Consider the following 18101-nt stretch of genomic DNA (forward strand, 5'->3'; position numbering starts at 1 on the left):
AGCAAGCCACTTCTGCGGCTTCTCGCGAGCGCTACCTTCCGGCACCGCCCTTGAAGCGGCACCAAGCCGTCATTCACCCTCTAGGAAAACCAGCCTTGCCGTGCCCAGGGCGGAGCTGACAACACGAAACACCCTAGGCCGCTCCACTGCTAGTGGAGTCCCAGAGCCCGGCCTACGCGCCACATGGCTGAGCCACACCGCACCGGAGATCTTCACCGCTGGCCACTCTAGCCGTTGCCGTCTCTTTGCTCCCAACCTGACGTCATCACTGGGCGCCGCAGTGCAGTGGTGGGCACGCGCAACCAAGATGTCTCCGACGCCGGCGCTTTTCAGTTTGCCGGAGGCGCGGACGCGATTTACGGTGAGCTGAGGGGCTGAAGGCCGTGGTTCTGACCTGGCGCTATTCTTTCCCTTTCTCTCGCTGAAGGGACTGAGGGATTTTCGCCGCCGGGTCCGTTCCTGGCCCCTTCCGGGACTGACATTAAGGGAAAGGCGCACTGGCTACGCGTCTGTGGGTCCTGACCCTCCCTCCGCGGGCAAGTCCCGAGACCCCTGGTCGTTACCGTCGTCCTGCGGGCGAGCGTGGAAAGCTCACCCAGGCTAGCTCAGTCAGCTTCAGCTCATTAGCTAGCTGGGCGGGACGGGTTTCTCAGGCAGGAGCCCTGAAGTCAGTTTCCACCCCGCCAAGAAAGGAACCTCTCCCTCTGCCCCTTGTCCTCAGTCCTGGGGGTAGAACGTGCCAAGCAAAGAACTCCACTACTGAATTACAGCATTTAGATAAGTAGTTCTCAAGCTTTGCTTTGTGGTATTGTCTTTTGGATTGTTGTTGTTTAGTCAGGGTTTTGTTATGCAGCCTAGGCTAGGCTGGAACTCAGAGAATTCAGGTTGACCGTAAACTGATGTTTCCCCAGCACTGGTTACATGATGCCCCATCAAACTTAGCAAGGTTTTTTTAAAGCAGGAAACATAGATTGGTGTGATACATAGGAAAGGGAAACCTGTGGCGCAAATGTCTAGTTAGCTCTTGGCAGGTTTTCATGGGATAAGGATTACGATCACTAGAAATAAAAGTTAATAAAAATGACTGGCAGAAAATATTTCCCAGTTTAAAACATTTTTTTTTTTTTAGTTAGAAAGACTTATAATTGATGAATGGTAAATTTTTATAAACAGCAAAAGCTTTCTACTTATTTGTCATTTTTATTTTTGTAGAAATCTACCAGAGAAGCCTTGAATAACAAAAATATCAAGCCGTTGTTGACTGCCTTCAGTCAGTTACCTGGCAGGTAAAGCACACTGTCCATGAAAAGAGGACTCCATGATGTTTGTGAACTATTTGTGAAATGAAGGTATTTTATGTTTTTAATAGTGAAAATGAAAAAAAATGTACCCTTGACCAAGCTTTCAGAGGTGTTCTGGAAGAAGAAATTGTAAGTATTTACCCCCTTTGTTAAAATATGCTGGCCGGTTAATAAGTCATGTTGTTAAAAATTGCTTTATTATTAGAATGGATATTTAAACATGACATGTTTTCTGGGCATGAGCATTCTGCCTTTGAGACAATGCATTAGGCTCTTGATGGCTCAGGTACAGTTTAAGCTTTGATGATAAGAAATGGTTTGACATTCAGTCTTAAAGAGCAAGAAGTAAAGACTGACTCAGGGAGATGCCTCAGCAAGTCAAGGCACTTGCTACAGAGCGCCATGTCCTGACTTTGGTCTCTAGATCCTAGATGTTGGAAGGAGAGGACTCCTGCAAGTTGTCCTCTGACCTCCATAAAGAACACACACAGGTACACAAAATACAGTTTTTAAAATGTAGTTTTAAAAGTAGAGTCTCACTTTGTTATATAAATGATGACACACTGTGTAAAAGTGGTCTAGTCCAAAGATGTTAAGCATAGAGCGAGGATTCCATGTCCTCATTTTCTTGTGGGATTTTTCCTCAGCTATAAGCATACATAAATAACTAAGGCTTGTTTAACCCTGCTGAAGAAATTTAACCATGAAGAATCTAAATATTACCTTTAGCAGGGATCCTGAATGAAAGATTTTTTAACATTTATATTTGATTAAGCAGAAATTGGGTCCCATGGTGGTAGATTCTCTTCTGATGACCATAATATAGTATCCCCCCTCTTTTTGTCAGATAATTCTGGGTCAGACCAATTGATCTTTTTTTCAGCTTTAATCGTTTCTCTGTTATGAGGTGCTAAGAAAGTCACTTTTCCTATTGTTACCTTCCTGCAGAAGGCCCTCTGCTAAGTCTGCAGTGTTACTATGGATTCAGTCCAGGCCCTGCTTTTGTCCTGCTGTTGCCTTTCACCCACAACCTTAGAACTTCTGTGCCCAATAATCTTATAACCGTAGTCATGCAAAAGTTAACATTTCACAAGTTGGGTTTTGATTGACTCACTCTTTACTGCTTGATATACTTAGTGTGTATATTACTGTTCATGGTTTTTCATCTTATAAAATAACTTTGTATAAGATATTTTCATTCCTGTTTGTATGACTGCTTAATTTCATAGAACTTGTCTTTATTGTTAACAAATTAGTGCAAATTCTTGCTTCTAAATAAACTTGTTTCTCTGTTGGTAGATAAATCATTCCGCATGTGAGAACGTTTTAGCTATTATTTCTCTTGCTATTGGGGGAGTGACCGAAAGTAAGTATCTTTCTGTTTCTCCTAAAAGTTGTTTTAGATCTGACCTGTTTTATTTAAGACTCTCGACATACCTCTTCCTCTGTCTGGTTTTGTTCATCTTTTATGTGTGTTGCTAGAGACCAAATATAGGGCCTCATGCATGCTGTGCTACCACTGACCCACACTCACAGCCCCTGCTCATTGTTTGACTCCTTCCTTTGCCAAGAAGATGTTCCTACTTACTGCTCATCACGATTATGTCATGTACATTACAGTTTGTTTGTTTTCAAGTGTTTTAATCATATATCAGTACTTAGTGAGCATTTATTGTATGCATGTACTAAGTTAGGATTGGGAGGTTCAGTGTAAGAGTCTACTGGGTAATGCAGGGCAGACGTGTGTGAGTGTGTGAGTGCTGTAAGCGCTATGGTTAGAGTTTGTTGATGAATTTTAAAAAGTAAGATGAGCTTGGATCTGTGACAAATACCTATTATCCCACACTTGTAAGGCTGAATCAGGACAGTCAGAAATTGGAGTCAAAATAAAACAAAATGAAAAAAAGAAGATCTGGTCTACAAATAGAAATAAAGTTTGCCAGAAATAGAGAAGAAGATAGATATAGGAAGGCCACGTTCAGCATAGCTAGAAAATTATATGAGATGAGAATGGCAAAGGAACTAAGATTTGTGGGTTAGTTTAAAGGCCAGTGTATCTCGTACTGAGAAGACTAAGTACATTGGGGTAGACTGCTAGCAGAAAAACTAGGCAGAAATTAAAAAAAAAAAACAGCACTGGGGCACTGGAAGATGGCTCATTGGCTAAGATTACTTGATGCTCTTACAGAGGACCTATGTTCAGTTCCAACATCTATGACAGGCAGCTCATAACTAACTACCTTTAACTCCAGCTCCATAGGATATGAAGGCCTCTTCTGGCCTTTGCAGGCACCTGCACACATGGAGCGCACATACATATACTCGGGCACACACATACAAATAAAATAAATAAATCTTTTGTAAAAATGTATCAGTGCCAATATAAGATTGGTTTAAAAGACTTTAAACACAGGACATAGGCGCGTAGAGGCTGATACATGATAAGACCTTATTAAATATTTTCAGGAAGTAAAAATTAAAAGCAGTTCATCAATATTTCTTAACCCTGTGATTAATTTAAATAATATTTGTGAAAATGACCTTTGAACCTGTTAAGTATCATTTGTATCACATATTCTTTTGAGCACACAAGGTAAAAATGGTTTCCCATTGTCAAAGTGAGCTGTTTTGTAAATCTAACTTCCTAAATTTTTATTTACTTATTAAACTTTTGTGTAGGCTGTTTATTAGTTCGGTTGTTGATTCATTTATCCAGTGTACTTAGATGAGTTCCCCAAAAGTTTTCCTTTCCCTGTTACTCAGTTTACAATGTGTGCTTAGTTCATTAACTTGCTATGTCATTTACTTAAGATTGGTGATGGCTTTCCTGCGAACTATGCCTAGAACACGGACTTGTCTACTTAAGCTGCAAATAAAGGCTTAAATACAATAGTCTGCAGTGGAAAATCTTATTTTTGAAAGAGATTATTAGTAGTAGTACTTTATGTTTTGTGTTTCCAGTTTGTCTATAAATAATGTTCATTCAGCTTGACACATACTTATTGAACTTCTAGTCAATGGCTGAAACATTCTTTTTTTGAAACATTCTTTACTGACATTGATTTTAGAGGCATATAGTAACTTTCACTTTATTATTACTTTGTAATATAGCCTGTCCATGGATTCTCTTTCTTGTGCTGGAAGGCAGTGTCACTAGCTCTTCATTGATTTATACCCCATTTGTAGGTGTTTGTACTGCGTCCACACCATTTGTGCTATTGGGAGATGTCTTAGACTGCCTTCCTTTGGATCAGTGTGACACAATATTCACTTTTGTTGAAAAAAATGTTGCTACTTGGAAGTCAGTAAGTGCCTTGGTTTCCTTTCCTGATAATCCTAGCACTATAGAGATAGAATTCAGAAGAAAGCTTTGTTTGTAGTTTATTTGGTAATAATTCTAATACTGGTGGTTGCCAAAACATTTGTCCCTGTGAAAGAATTATATATTATGTAATAATAAGAATCAAATGTAGAGAAAATTTTGAGGTACAAAATTTAATAAGTAACTTGAAAGTACATGCTTTCAAGCAGGCATAGTATTGTAAAGTTATGAGGTATAGGTAGGAATGCTGTGTTCCAAGCTAGCCTGGTCTCCACAGGGAGAACCTGTCACAAACAAAGAAAGAAAGCTGGGGGATGGCTTAGCAGTTTAGAGTACTTGTTACTCCTTTAGAGAACCTGGGTTTGATTTCCAGTACTCAAACATGGTGGCTTACCATCATACATAACTCCAGTTCAAGGTGATCTGATGCCCTCTTCTAGCCTTTTTGCATACACACATACATAGATGTATGTATAGTACACATACATAGATGCAGGAAGAACACTCATAAAATAAACAAATATAAAACAAATTTTTAAAGATAAAGCAAACACACACACACACACTTCTAGATGTTTACAAGTTATTCAGTGATATGCTGTTAATGCATATTCAAGTGGAAATGCTTGAAATCAGTAACAGTAGTGAAATAGACTCTTATACATTAGTGCTCTTTAATATTTTAATTCCTATGACTTATTGAAGGGAGTGGGCAACTTTCAAAGTATAGTAATAATTTTGGTCTTAATTTCAGAATACATTCTATTCTGCTGGCAAAAATTATTTACTGCGTATGTGCAATGGTAAGTAACTCAGTATTAAATTACTCTTTTAAAACTGTGAACGTGACCAGAAGAATAGGTGTTGGTGGTTTAATATTTAACAATGACGATGTCTTTTGTTTGTTTGTTTGTTTTTGTTTTTTTCGAGACAGGGTTTCTCTGTGTAGCCCTGGCTGTCCTGGAACTCACTGTAGACCAGGCTGGCCTCAAACTCAGAAATCCGCCTGCCTCTGCCTCTGCCTCCCGAGTGCTGGGATCAAAGGCGTGCGCCACCACTCCCCAGCAATGAAGATGTTTTAAAAGTGAATTAGGATCTTTGTTTTTAAGTTAAGTAATTTATTAAAACTCATCATTCACTTTCATTGGTTTTTACCCACAGATTTTTGTTTCTAACTTATAGTACTTTCTTTGACAATGACTGATACTTCCATTTGCTTTAGGAAAATCCTGGGCAAATGGCTAAAAATTCAGGTACAATTATAATAAACATAAAATGATTTCTTCTGTCTTATTCATTTCTGAACATTGTTAGATCTCCTCAGAAGATTGTCTAAATCTCAGAATACAGTTTTCTGTGGAAGAATTCAACTCTTTTTGGCCAGGCTTTTTCCTCTATCTGAGAAATCAGGTAAGTTTCTATACATTATATTCTTTTTAAGGAACTCTCTCCCAGTTTTTATGGAGTAAAATCTGTCATAATAAGAAAACTTAACATAAAATATTGAAAGCATTATAAAATTGCTTTACTTTCTTATAAATTCGCCAGCTCTATGTATGATATAGATAGTCTTAAATTCAAAGTTTATTAACAGGGTGCTACTGAATCATAGTAATATGTGTAGGTATGAACTATTCTGTCTGTATTCAATTTCAGAATATAAGCCTATTCTGTTTCCATTTTCTGTTACAGTAATTGCTGTTTAGTACACATGAAATTCCTTTAATTTTATAATTTTTTAAACAACAACAAAAAAAAAACCTTATTTTATACATATGAGTGATTTACCTGGCTGTGTAAATGCATGTGTATATGCATGCCATGCATATGTTGCCTGTGGAGCTGGCATTACAGATGGTTACAAGCCATCTATGTAATGGCTTTGTCCTCTGTAACAGGACAGTCTCTTCAGCCCCTATTTCACAATGTTTTATTATGAAATGTAACTCATTGCAAAGTATGTAACATAAATATAATGATGAAGCAAATACTTGTAGAACCATTGCTTGGCTCCAGAATTGGAGCCTTCCCTGTCTTTTATCTATTCAGATGTACTAGAATTTGGTATCTCTTTGATTTGGTTTTTCCCTGCCTTTAATATGTTATTGTGATGATTGTATTAAAATGTGATATGCATGCAATGGCGCGTGCTTATAGTAAGCTTATAGAATATGTTAATGTTGGATTTGTGTGCTTTCTTTTTGTCATGCTAGTTCTAGGTTTTCTCTTTCCCAGTCATTTCTTGGTTAGTCTTAATATGTATATACTCCTCATTCATCTGTGGTCATTGTCCCTTACTCTTTTTTTTTTTTAATACAGAACTTATCTTAGTTAGGATTTCTGGGTTTTTTTTTGTTTGTTTGTTTTGTTTTTTGTTTTTTTTTGATTTTTTTGGTTTTTCGAGACAGGGTTTCTCTGTATAGCCCTGGCTGTCCTGAAGCTCACTTTGTAGACCAGGCTGGCCTCAAACTCAGAAATCTGCCTGCCTCTGCCTCCCAAGTGCTGGGATTAAAGGCGTGTGCCACCACACCCGGCTTAGTTAGGATTTCTAATGTTGCAATAAATACCATCAACAGTAACTTGGGGAAGAAAGGATTTATTTCAGCTTAAAACTCCGTCACACTCCCATCACGGAGAGAATGTAGGGGAAGAACTCAAGGCAGGAACCTAAACGTAGGAGATGACACAAACTGTAGAGGAGTGCTGCTTACTGGCTTGCTCCTTATGGCTTGCTCATTTTGCCTTTTTTCCCCCTTTGAGACAAGATCTCATTATATAGTTCTGTCTGTCTTGGAACTCACTGTGTAGACCGTGCTGGCCTTGAACTCACTGCTTCTGCCTCCTGAGTGCTAGGATTAAAAGCATGCACCAGTACTATACCCAGCTTTCTAACATACTCTGATACTAGAGCTGCACAGCCAGCAGTGGCACAGCCCACCCCCTCTCCCCCATTAACCACTAATTAAGAAGATGCCAATAGGCTTGCCTATAGGCCAAGCTTAGAGAGGCATTTTCTCAGTTGTGGTTGCCTCTTCTCAGATGACTTTAGTTTATGTCAAGTTAACACACATACCACACACACACACCAAACACACAACCAGACAGAACTATAATCATATATGACATCTCTTTCATGAAATCTTAATTTCTCTGTAATCCTTGTATGAATGAGTTCAGTGGCTTTAAAATGCTAGGTTAGTACTAGATAGATTTCATTTCATTTGTAATAATCTTAATATTTAGTCTCTCATTCTTTGTTATTCTTTTTAAACTTTTTATGTGTGTGTGTGTGTGTGTGTGTGTGTGTGTGTGTGCATGTATATATATGGAGATCAAAGGACAATTTATGGGAGTCCATTCCAACCTACCATGTGGGTCCTGGGAGTTGAACTCATGTTATCAAGCTAAGCCATTTCATGGCCCTCATTTTATGTTCTATAGACTAATCAGTTGTCTAGCTTTTGAAAGATAATTTTTTCACTGCTTTTAAGATGTTCTTTGATTTTACTATGATGTATGTATGTGTGGATTGCTTTTTACCTAATATTCTTTGGATTTGTTGACATTTTAAATTTGGATTCATGCCTTTTACCACTTCTAAAAGTTGTGGTGATGACAACTTTACATTTTATAAATGCCTTTTTTTTTTATTTTGCATCTCCAATTATATATGATCTGTTCTTTGACTGTATCAGTAGTACGACAACTTTATGCTTATCCTGACTAGCTTACAAATAAATGAGATTCATACTATGGTTATTTTATTTGGGTTTGACAGTTACTGTTGGGGGTGTGGGGGTTAATCCCTAATCTCCTATCTGCTGGCCTGGCAATCTCCCCAACGGTATATCTCATATTTGCTGTTTCTCCTGACCATGTGCTTATGGTCCATCTCCCCTAATGGATGCATCCTCCTCTCCTCCTGTTTTTCCTCCTTCTCTCCTGGCTCCCCACTCTTCTCCACTCCCACCCCCAACCAGGTAACCCACCTACCTCTAATCCCTCTAGTAATTAACTGTAGTCAATTTTATGTAACCAGTTGTTTTAAATCAAGGAACAAGGTTTGCAAACATTTGTAAACAAGAGAATTCACTTGCAGGCCTAGCCCTTGGATACAGAATTTACCATTACAATACATAGCAGCAGACCAAACCTGTCTTGTCTTTTATTCTACCTGCTTGCCTTCTTATATGAATATCTGTCTGTCTGTCTGTCTGTCTGTCTGTCTGTCTCTATTACACTCTAAATCATTTGATGTGGTTCTCATATCTGGGAGATCTTTTCACTTTTTAGCTTTTTACTCCCTGTTGATACTTTGAACTTTGCTTTCTAGTTTTAAAATATGGTAAGCATGTGTCTATATCTGATCATTTCAGTGTGTTGTATTTTTGTGATATCTTTTTTGGTTTTAACTTAGAATGTCTTGTGTTTCTGATAACTGTTGTATTTTTTTTTTTTCTTTTTGGTTTTTTGAAACAGGGTTTCTCTGTGTAGCCCTGGCTGCCCTGAAATTCTGTAGATCAGTCTGGCCTCAAACTCAGAAATCCGCCTTCCTCTGCCTCCCAAGCGCTGGGATTAAAAGCATGTGCCACCACTGCCCGGTGAGAAGAATAGTTTTGAGTCCCATGATGGATAACTTTCTTGAGAGAAGGTTTTCATTGCTTGTATATGGTGCCTCTAAGATCAGAGCCTTCATCGTCCAGAAAATTCGGCACCATACTACAGTTTTTCAATGTTGTCTAAAGATGTAGATTAAAAGATGTCTTGATAAGAGATCTTTTTAGATCATTTATTAGATTTTTCATCTTTTGGGGGGGGCAAAAGCTACTAGTAGAATAACTGAATTTCCTATCTAATTCTCTGTGACAGGAATTATAAGGATAGTATAGATATCTGAATACGGTTATATAGTATCACTAGTGTCTAATACAATTATTAACACTAAGAAATCCATTGCTACAGTCCTGGTTGCCAGCTGGAGACATTAGAATTTCATCACCTTGATCACTACTTCCCTTTCCTATTCCAGGATCTTGATGTGCCCTAGTCTCTCCAGTCACAGTCCCTTAGTCTCTCTTATCTCTTGTGACTTAACACATAGGAATTAAAGTTAGGTGTTTTAAGAACTCAGAGGGAACTGATGTACCTTCTCAAAGCATCATTTTGAAGTTGATGTTGACATGTCTTATACTGGGAGTGTTATTATCACTCATTGCCTAGTTAAGATGGTATCTCCTATTTGGATTGCAGCTTTTCCCTTTGTGATCTGTAATACTTATGAGGAGGGTTGATATTTTGAGACAACGCTCACATTGTCTTCTTTTCCTCTTAAGCTTTGTCTGCTAATATCCATCAGTGGATCTTGCCTGATATGAATATTATTAAGGCATCATGGCAATTTTCTTACTTTTTCTATGTTTATTAATGGTGATCCTTCCATAAGGGGAAAGTTGTCTTCTTGCTGGCATGTTAGTTTAGTTACCTCTTTCCAAATGAACTGTGGATATTTTATTCCTTAGATTATAAATGTCATATTGTCCAGACTTCCCCAGCAATAGCTTCCAGCCCTGTGCTGTAGAAATGAAATGTCCCTAGAAATGGAACAAGGTAAAGGTCACCTACCCCAGAATCCCCTAATGTAGTTTAAATCAGGCATGCTAGCTCATTTGGTTGTCTCTCTGTCCTGGTAATGGAGACCTCAACATGCTGGACTTGGGCAGAATGGTCACTCTTTGTGTTTATGTACGATTTGAGTCCAGGGTATCATTCTTCAGCAAGTCATGGACTCTTAGAATATGTTTTCTTTTCCTCACATAATTCCTGTTTCTGCCACTGGGAGCTCTTTCATAGATTATCCAGGCTCATTCTTTTTTCCTTTCCCAGCCTTGGAGTCACCCATTTTTTCAAAGAACTTTGTATTTCAGAATGGTAGTTAAAGCTAATCTGGACCCTAAATAAAAGCCAGGATCTGAATCTACGATACACTTATTGTGAGACGCTCGGCAGGCAGAACAAAGAAAGCTAAATAATTTGGCCTTCTTTATAATATTTTAATTCATTTTATTCTATCAAACTGAAATAAATGCTTTAGGAAAATTCTAAATACTATATATTATGTATTTTTGTTTTGAATTTTGGGAATAAAAAGGGCTAACTCAGCCTGGTATAGTATCAAATGCCTATTTCTAGCACTCAGAGGCAGAAAACTGACAGTGCATTTTCATGAAAATCTCTTTCCACAGGTCTTAATTTGCAGAGTCAGTTTAACCTGGAAAACGTCACTGTTTTCAATACAAACGAGCAGGAGAGCACCCTGGGTCAGAAGGTAAGGCTGACCAGAAACCTTCTTACAGAGCATACTTAGACGTTTTAGTTAAGATAATTGATGTAAATAGGGTCTTTAAATCACCAAAAATTGGAAGACCTTTAACTTCATTCAAAATTGTTTGTTAGTTTGTGTGTACATGTGCACGTGGGGAGAGGACACATGGAAATTAGAAGACAGTTCTGTGGAATTGGTCCTACTTTTCTTCCTCTGTGAATCTCAAGGATTGGATTTGGGTAACTAGGCCTGCACAGCAGATGAATTTACCTGCTGAGAAATCTCACTTGGCCCTTCATTTTTAATACATTAAATTAGTATGCGTTGGGTGTAAAAATTTCAAGCAGTATTTAGAGTTCAAAGGATATTGACTGTAATCAGAATTAGATTGTGTTGTTACTGATTAGCTTGTCTTCTGTTAAAGTGGATGTTAGAGAAGGGCTCAGCTCTTTCATGTACATAACCATAAGGTAACTAGAGAGGGAAAGTGTTTTCCACTTTGAACATTATTTATGGTCTTTACATGTTTTCTGTAAGTATGTATTATCTCTATAACCACCCCTAATATTCTCCATCTAATCTTTTAAGACTTTTTTGAGTACTTGTACAAAGTAATGTTATTTTTCCCAAATAAGATACTATATAAAGTTCTTAAGTTCATTTTCTTTTTTAAACTGATATGTTTCAGTTTAATTACAGATTAGATTCTAGAATGAATGTACCCTAATTTCTTGTCAGTAGACATTTAAATCATCTGTTTTGTTTAATTTTAAGCCAGGGTCTCACATACCCCAAGCTGCTCTTGAATTCACTGTAGCTGGAGATGGCCTGGCGCTCTTGATCCTCCTGCCTTCATCTCCCAGTGCTGGCTTGTGTTACCTTGCCTGGCTCAAGTAGTGTGTAGTAGTAAGAAATTGTTAATATTACAGTGAATTGTGTGTATAATTACTAACCCATGTTGTATCTCCTTAGGATAAGTGAAATTGCTTAGTCAAAGTGTACATCATGTATTTCAGATTTTGTTGTTACTTCTCAGAAAAAGTACATCCATATATATTACTGCCAGTGACAAGGGAAGACTGCCTGTGCATTTTTCTACGGCATTAACACCCATGTTAGCGTCTATTCTTTAGTAGTAGTAGTAGTAGTAGTAGTAGTAGTAGTAGACTATTTGTTTCAGTGATGAAAAAATATTTGGAGAATAAGGCAGATCTTGTGTCTTTACATATGTCCATGCTATGTTATTGTCATACTACTGTTGGTTTCCTGTCACCCAAAATGCCATTGCCTTAAAGAACAATTACTGTATCTAGGCTTCCCTAATAATAATGTGTAGCAATATAGAAATTACTTAACCTATAACATGTCATCTTTTGCTCAGTGACTACTTCATGACAGAATGGGTTTGGTTTTGTTTTATTCAGCATACTGAGGATAGAGAGGAAGGGATGGATGTAGAAGAAGGTGAAATGGGAGATGATGAAGCCCCGACAACTTGGTGAGTTTTTAGAGCTTAAGATGTCTTGATTTACAAAGATAACCCTTTAATGAGATATCAAATACTGAAACGAAGATACAGACAGGAGGGAGGAAGTCGTGCTTATAGGATTTTCTTATACATACCCTTCGTGTGTGTTAAATAAAATAATAAATCCTGAGTCACTAGTAGGCTGTTATCAGTTGCCTTCTAAATTATGGACAAATACTTTGAACTGTTTGAGCAGCCCATCTTACACATACCCTAGCCATGGCAACCTTAGCCCCCTCTTCTCCCTTCCATTAAACTATGGTCCTGGTACTCATGGTGAGTGTACTGACATAATGTACTGACGTAATGTACTGACGTAATGACATGCAAAGAACTGGAAGCCTCCCTTTCTCTTTCTCTTTTTCTTTCTTTTTTTTAGTTTTTCAAGTCTTTTTCTTATCATTCTTTTCTTACTCTGTGAGTTCTGAGTCTTTGTTGCAGGTAGTTTCTTTATTGTGCTAGTTTAGAAGAGGTGATGAGAAGGGGGACCAGAAAACCAAAATCTTCCTGGGCTGTCAGAATAGTACTCTTCCATGTCTGAAGCAATAGGCCATACTGTCAGTTGTAAATGAAAGAATTTCTATAATTGCTGCCCAGAAGATCAAAAAGGGAGAGGTATTTCTGATATCCCAGATTTCAAATTCGATCCTATATTCACATAGGAAGCATTTAGAAGTGATGTATTCCCAGATTTAACTCTAGTGCTTGCTTGCGGGTCATATGACCTTGAACAAGGTTTCCTACAACTGAGTGTTGGTTCCTTTAAAATGTAGCAGTGCTGCCTACTTACTACAGTTGTTGAAAGCATTCAGAAAGACGACGATAAAAAGTGGTCTACTAAGGCACTTAGTATTTTTCATTGTAGTTGCTGATGAAACATACAGTGGAAATCATAAAGCACACAGAAAAGTATCTCATTTTCTAGTCATTTTCTAACCATTATTCATTATTCTAGTTGTGGCTACTCTCTTTATAGAGACCAACTTGTTTACATATATCATGGATAAAATGGACCTTTAGGGTCTGTCTGTGCAACTCTGGGCAAAAGTAGTAGGTTCTAAGATAATGAGTTATCTGAAGTGTAAATAGACTCTCAGAAATACTCTGCTAGCTAGTCGCTGCTTAATGCATTCAGGTCTATTGTTGTAAGGTCATAAAGTAGCCCAAAGGGCTGGCAAAGATGGCCCATGAGTAAAGGTGCCGCTGCCAGCTCCTGATAGCCTGACTTTGATCCCCAGGACAGAAATGGTGGAGAGAACTAACTTGTACAAGTTGTCCAAGGACCCCGCCACTTGTCCTATGGCACACTCCTGTACATACACACTAAACAAATAAATATATAAGTAGAAAACTAAATAAACTCAACCACAGGAATACTGTTTAAATAGGATCAGGCACTTGGCTATCTTTGTCTATTGTAAATTATTTTATGAATGGAGGAGGAAAGTGTATGGAGAATTGTAATTCTTTTTTTTTTTAAGATTTATTTATTTATTCTATGTAAGTACACTGTAGCTGTCTTTTGACATTCCAGAAAAGGGTGTCAAATCTCATTACGGATGGTTGTGAGCCACCATGTGGTTGCTGGGGTTTGAGCTCAGGATCTTTGGAAGAGCAGTCAGTGTTCTTAACCACTGAGCCATCTCTCCAGCCCGAGAATTATAATTTTTTTTTTTTTTTTTTTTTTTTTGTAGAAAGTAAACACTTTTTATTGAGCCAACCAATAGCATCTAAACAGGTTTAGGAAAGGTGATTTAATTTTGATAACTGAAAGGTAATTTTAGACTTGCTACGAGAATTATAATTCTTGATGAGTAACTGAGTTACCAGTTAGTCTTTCCCCCTCAGCCCCCTGTTAGTCTTAAGAAGTGAATTTAGCTGCTGGAGAGATAGTTCAGATGTTGAACTTGTTCTTATAGAGGACCCAGATTTGGTTCCCAGCACCTACATGGTGGCTTACAACTATATAATACTCCAGTTCTAGGGGAAGCTGATGCCCTGTTCTGACCTCATAGTACACACACACACACATATATATATATATATGTATATATATATATATATATATATATATATATATATATATATATATATATATACATATATATATATATATGCAAAACTGTCATACTATTAAAATTAATAAACCTAAAATAAAAGAACTGAATTTATGGCTGGACATGGTGGCACACTTCTAATCCCAGCCTTTGGAGCTAAACAAGTGGTTCTCTATGAGTTCAAGGCTAGTAGTTTGGTTTACATAGCAAGTATCAGGCCAGCCAGGCTAAACATTGAGACCCTGACTCAAAAAAATAGAAATAACCACCACCATAACAACAAAAACTGGATTGCAAAGTAAATATATTACCATAAATTTGTAATGTGAAGTCTAGTCTAGATATTTTGATTCAAATAATAAATGTTTGTTTTTCTTTTTTTCCCCTGGACCTCTTAGCTACAGAAATGTGTAAGCTGGGGATTGAACCCAGGTCCTCTGGAAGAGCAGCCTCTGAGCTACCTCTCCAGCCCCTGAATAAACATTTTTATACTAAAATTAATATATAAGAGTGTGTAAAATGGTTCGGTGGGCCAGGAATGTTAGTGTAAACCTTTAATCCCAGAACCTGAGAGGATTAGGCTAGAGGACTGGCTCGAATTTGAGGGCAACTTGAGTAATATAGTAAGACTATCTCAAAATAAAGACACCAAAAATGTTCAACACTTTTTTAAAAAATGGTTTTTGAAACATTTCAGTTTAAGATACTTAGGTAACATTCTATTTTGTTGTTCATGTTATGATGGCTATTCCTTTGTTGTCCATATTGTTCTTAAAATTCTAAGCTCAAGAGACCTTCCTGACTCATATCCAGATGTCTGGGTTTGACTGAATCTTACTTCAGACATTCTATTTTAGACAGTAACTCTTACCTCTAATTTGTTATTGCTTACAAATGTAGTAAGTTGGGTCTACTGGTACAGGCCTATAATTCTAGCTGCTTAGGAGGCTGAGATGGGAAGAGCCAAGGTTCAGAGTAGGCCAGACCCTACTTAAACAACTTCCCTATGGATGAGTTTATGTACTTTTACATTTGTGAATTTATTTGTTTAGTGTGTATGTATATGCATGTGCCAACACAAAAGGGAAGATCAGAGGACACCTTGTGGAAGTCGGTTCTCTTTTTCCATTATGTGGGTGGAAAGATAGCAAAAACCTGTCCTTAAAAAAAGCTGGAGGTGAGGGTGGTGCATGCCTTTAATCCCAGCAGAGGAAGGCAAGGCAGGTGGATCTCTGAGTTCAAGGCCCCAGGGTTTCAAAGAGGAACCCTGTCTCAAAAAACAAAACAAAACAAAAACCAACGAGGCAAAGGATGCAGCTCAGTCGTTGAGCACTTGCCTATCATGCATGAAATCCTGGGCTCAACCCTCTGTTCCATAACATTGTGCGCATGAGTGTGTGTGTGTGCGTGCATGCATGCGTGTGTCATATACCTTGTGTGGGTAAATAGCCAATCTGTACGTTTCTAAAGAATAGTACAAGTGGACAGTAAATTGGTATTTGGCGTGTAGACTCTTCCAAGTTTATCTGAAGAGCTGGAGGTATAGCTCAGTGAAACTCTTACCTAGCAAACACAAACCCTAGATTCAATACTCAACACCAAAAAAAAAAAAAACCCAATTAATTTAGCCATGAAAGAATATATCCAGCCAAGGGGAATATAACCATCAAGTGGGAGATGTTTTAGTGCCTCAACTATAAAAGTTTCTTAGTGTGTTGATATTGCTTGAAAATTTACTCTGGAAAGGGGGCATATCTCAATGGCAAAGTATTTGCTGAGTTTGATTCCCCCAGCACCACAGATAATAAATGAAACTGATTCTGTAAAGCCAGTAAAGAAGAAGAAAATAAGGAGAAGAACTTGTGGAGACCTAAGTTTGAATCCTCAGAACCCATGTAGAACCAGGCACTGTAGCGTGCATCTGTACTCCCAGAGCTCCTACAAGAGAATACCTGGAAGCTCACAGACCAGCTAACCTAGTGTACACTGCCTTGAAGAAAGTGGAAAGCAAACACCTGTACCCAACATGTTGTCTTCCAGTGTCCACACATGTACCTACATGCATACCCAAGGACAACATATGTCATAAATATAACATACACATGCACACACAAAGAAAAATAGCTAAAAACAAAAGATCCCTTTTTAAAAAGGATTTGTTTGGCCGGGCAGTAGTGGCGCACACCTTTAATCCCAGCACTCAGGAGGCAGAGGCAGGCGGATTTCTGAGTTCGAGGCCAGCCTGGTCTACAGAGTGAGTTCCAGGACAGCCAGGGCTACACAGAGAAACCCTGTCTCGAAAAACTAAAAAAAAAAAAAAAAAAAAAAAAAAAAGATTTGTTTTTATTTATATTTATATGTATGTGTGTCTCTGTGTAGATATGTACACATGAGTGCAGGTGCCTCTGGAGGCTAGAGAGGTGTCCCGGTGTCCCAGTCCCCTACAACTGAAGTTTTGTGCAGTTTTTAGCTGCCTTATATGCCTAATATAGCTGCCAAGCTGAACTCCAGTCTTCTGCAAGACACTAAGGGCTGTTAATCACTGAACCATCTCTCTAGCCCTTAAATAAACAAAATATCCTTATTGGTGTCAAACATTCAATTATATTTAGATCTTCTAGTTACTGAGACAAAGATGAGCATATAAATGGTTGCATGATTCTCTCTGCCAGAGATAACCTTCCATATTTTCTAGAAGAATCCACTGGTCCCACACAGTATCATAGCCAAACTGGAAGTTAAGTCAGTAAGGCCATAGTGAAGTCACTGGAGAAAGGGCTGCTTTTGTGATGCTGACTTGGTTTGTCCCGTACACATCTGTCTTGTACTAGCATTATCCACTTACTTTGGGTTAAGTCTAGAAAGAGGCATTCCAGGATAGTACTTACTCATGGTATCCTAGGAAACTCATTTCTTCTCACTGTTTTTCAGCATATGTTTGTCCTTTTCCCTTTAGTGCAATAAAACAGATGGTAAAACATGGCCCACATATTGCACATATGACTTTTTCCAACTAACTCCGCATAGCTACTCCTAGCATGTTTTCCAAACCCTTCAGACTGTTTCTAAAAGTTTATGTCATTAATTTTTTTAAATGTATACTTTTTAGGGGAAAGAAACTTTTTATGAGCTTCTGTGTCTGTCAAATAATTTAAGTGATGTAATACAGTATTTATTTTATAGTTCTATTCCAATTGATTACAACCTGTATAGAAAATTCTGGTCACTTCAGGATTACTTCAGGAACCCAGTGCAATGCTATGAGAAGATTTCTTGGAAAACGTTTCTCAAGGTGAGTCATAGGCCTCTGAAGCTGACATTTCTCAGGTAATGACAGGGGTAGACTTTGTCTTGTTCAAGGACTTTTCACTATAGAACTCCCCGTCTGATGCTTTCATACCTATTCTATAGTATACAGAAATTAAGTTGTAAATTGATTCTTAGCCACTGATTTTTGTAGTATAGTTTTTAAGTGGCTTTAGGTTTAAAGGTTAGTCATTAAAGCCTCAAGGGTTGATTTTTTTTTTTTTTCATAGTAATTGCTGTCCACATAAAGTGATGATTTTGTTTC

At 37.9% G+C, this 18101-nt stretch overlaps 1 protein-coding gene across 2 annotated transcripts in view; it reads left to right on the plus strand.

The window, feature by feature from the left end:
- Positions 1 to 294: 294 nt before the first annotated feature.
- Thoc1 (THO complex 1) overlaps positions 295 to 18101 on the plus strand; it is a 37305-nt gene continuing 19498 nt past the window's right edge. Inside the window, exons 1-10 of one of the 2 annotated variants that reach the window (NM_153552.3) lie at positions 295 to 361; positions 1213 to 1286; positions 1370 to 1430; positions 2601 to 2667; positions 4488 to 4606; positions 5378 to 5426; positions 5938 to 6033; positions 10866 to 10948; positions 12370 to 12443; positions 17714 to 17822. In NM_153552.3, coding sequence (NP_705780.1) covers positions 308 to 361; positions 1213 to 1286; positions 1370 to 1430; positions 2601 to 2667; positions 4488 to 4606; positions 5378 to 5426; positions 5938 to 6033; positions 10866 to 10948; positions 12370 to 12443; positions 17714 to 17822 — 786 coding nt within the window. In that variant the 5' untranslated portion in view covers positions 295 to 307. Of the gene's footprint in view, positions 362 to 425; positions 537 to 1212; positions 1287 to 1369; positions 1431 to 2600; positions 2668 to 4487; positions 4607 to 5377; positions 5427 to 5937; positions 6034 to 10865; positions 10949 to 12369; positions 12444 to 17713; positions 17823 to 18101 lie in introns of those variants that run through there. The other variant, XM_030250419.1, reaches the window with a different exon arrangement.

Source organism: Mus musculus, chromosome 18, assembly GCF_000001635.26.
Source record: "Mus musculus strain C57BL/6J chromosome 18, GRCm38.p6 C57BL/6J".
Lineage (NCBI taxonomy): Eukaryota > Metazoa > Chordata > Mammalia > Rodentia > Muridae > Mus > Mus musculus.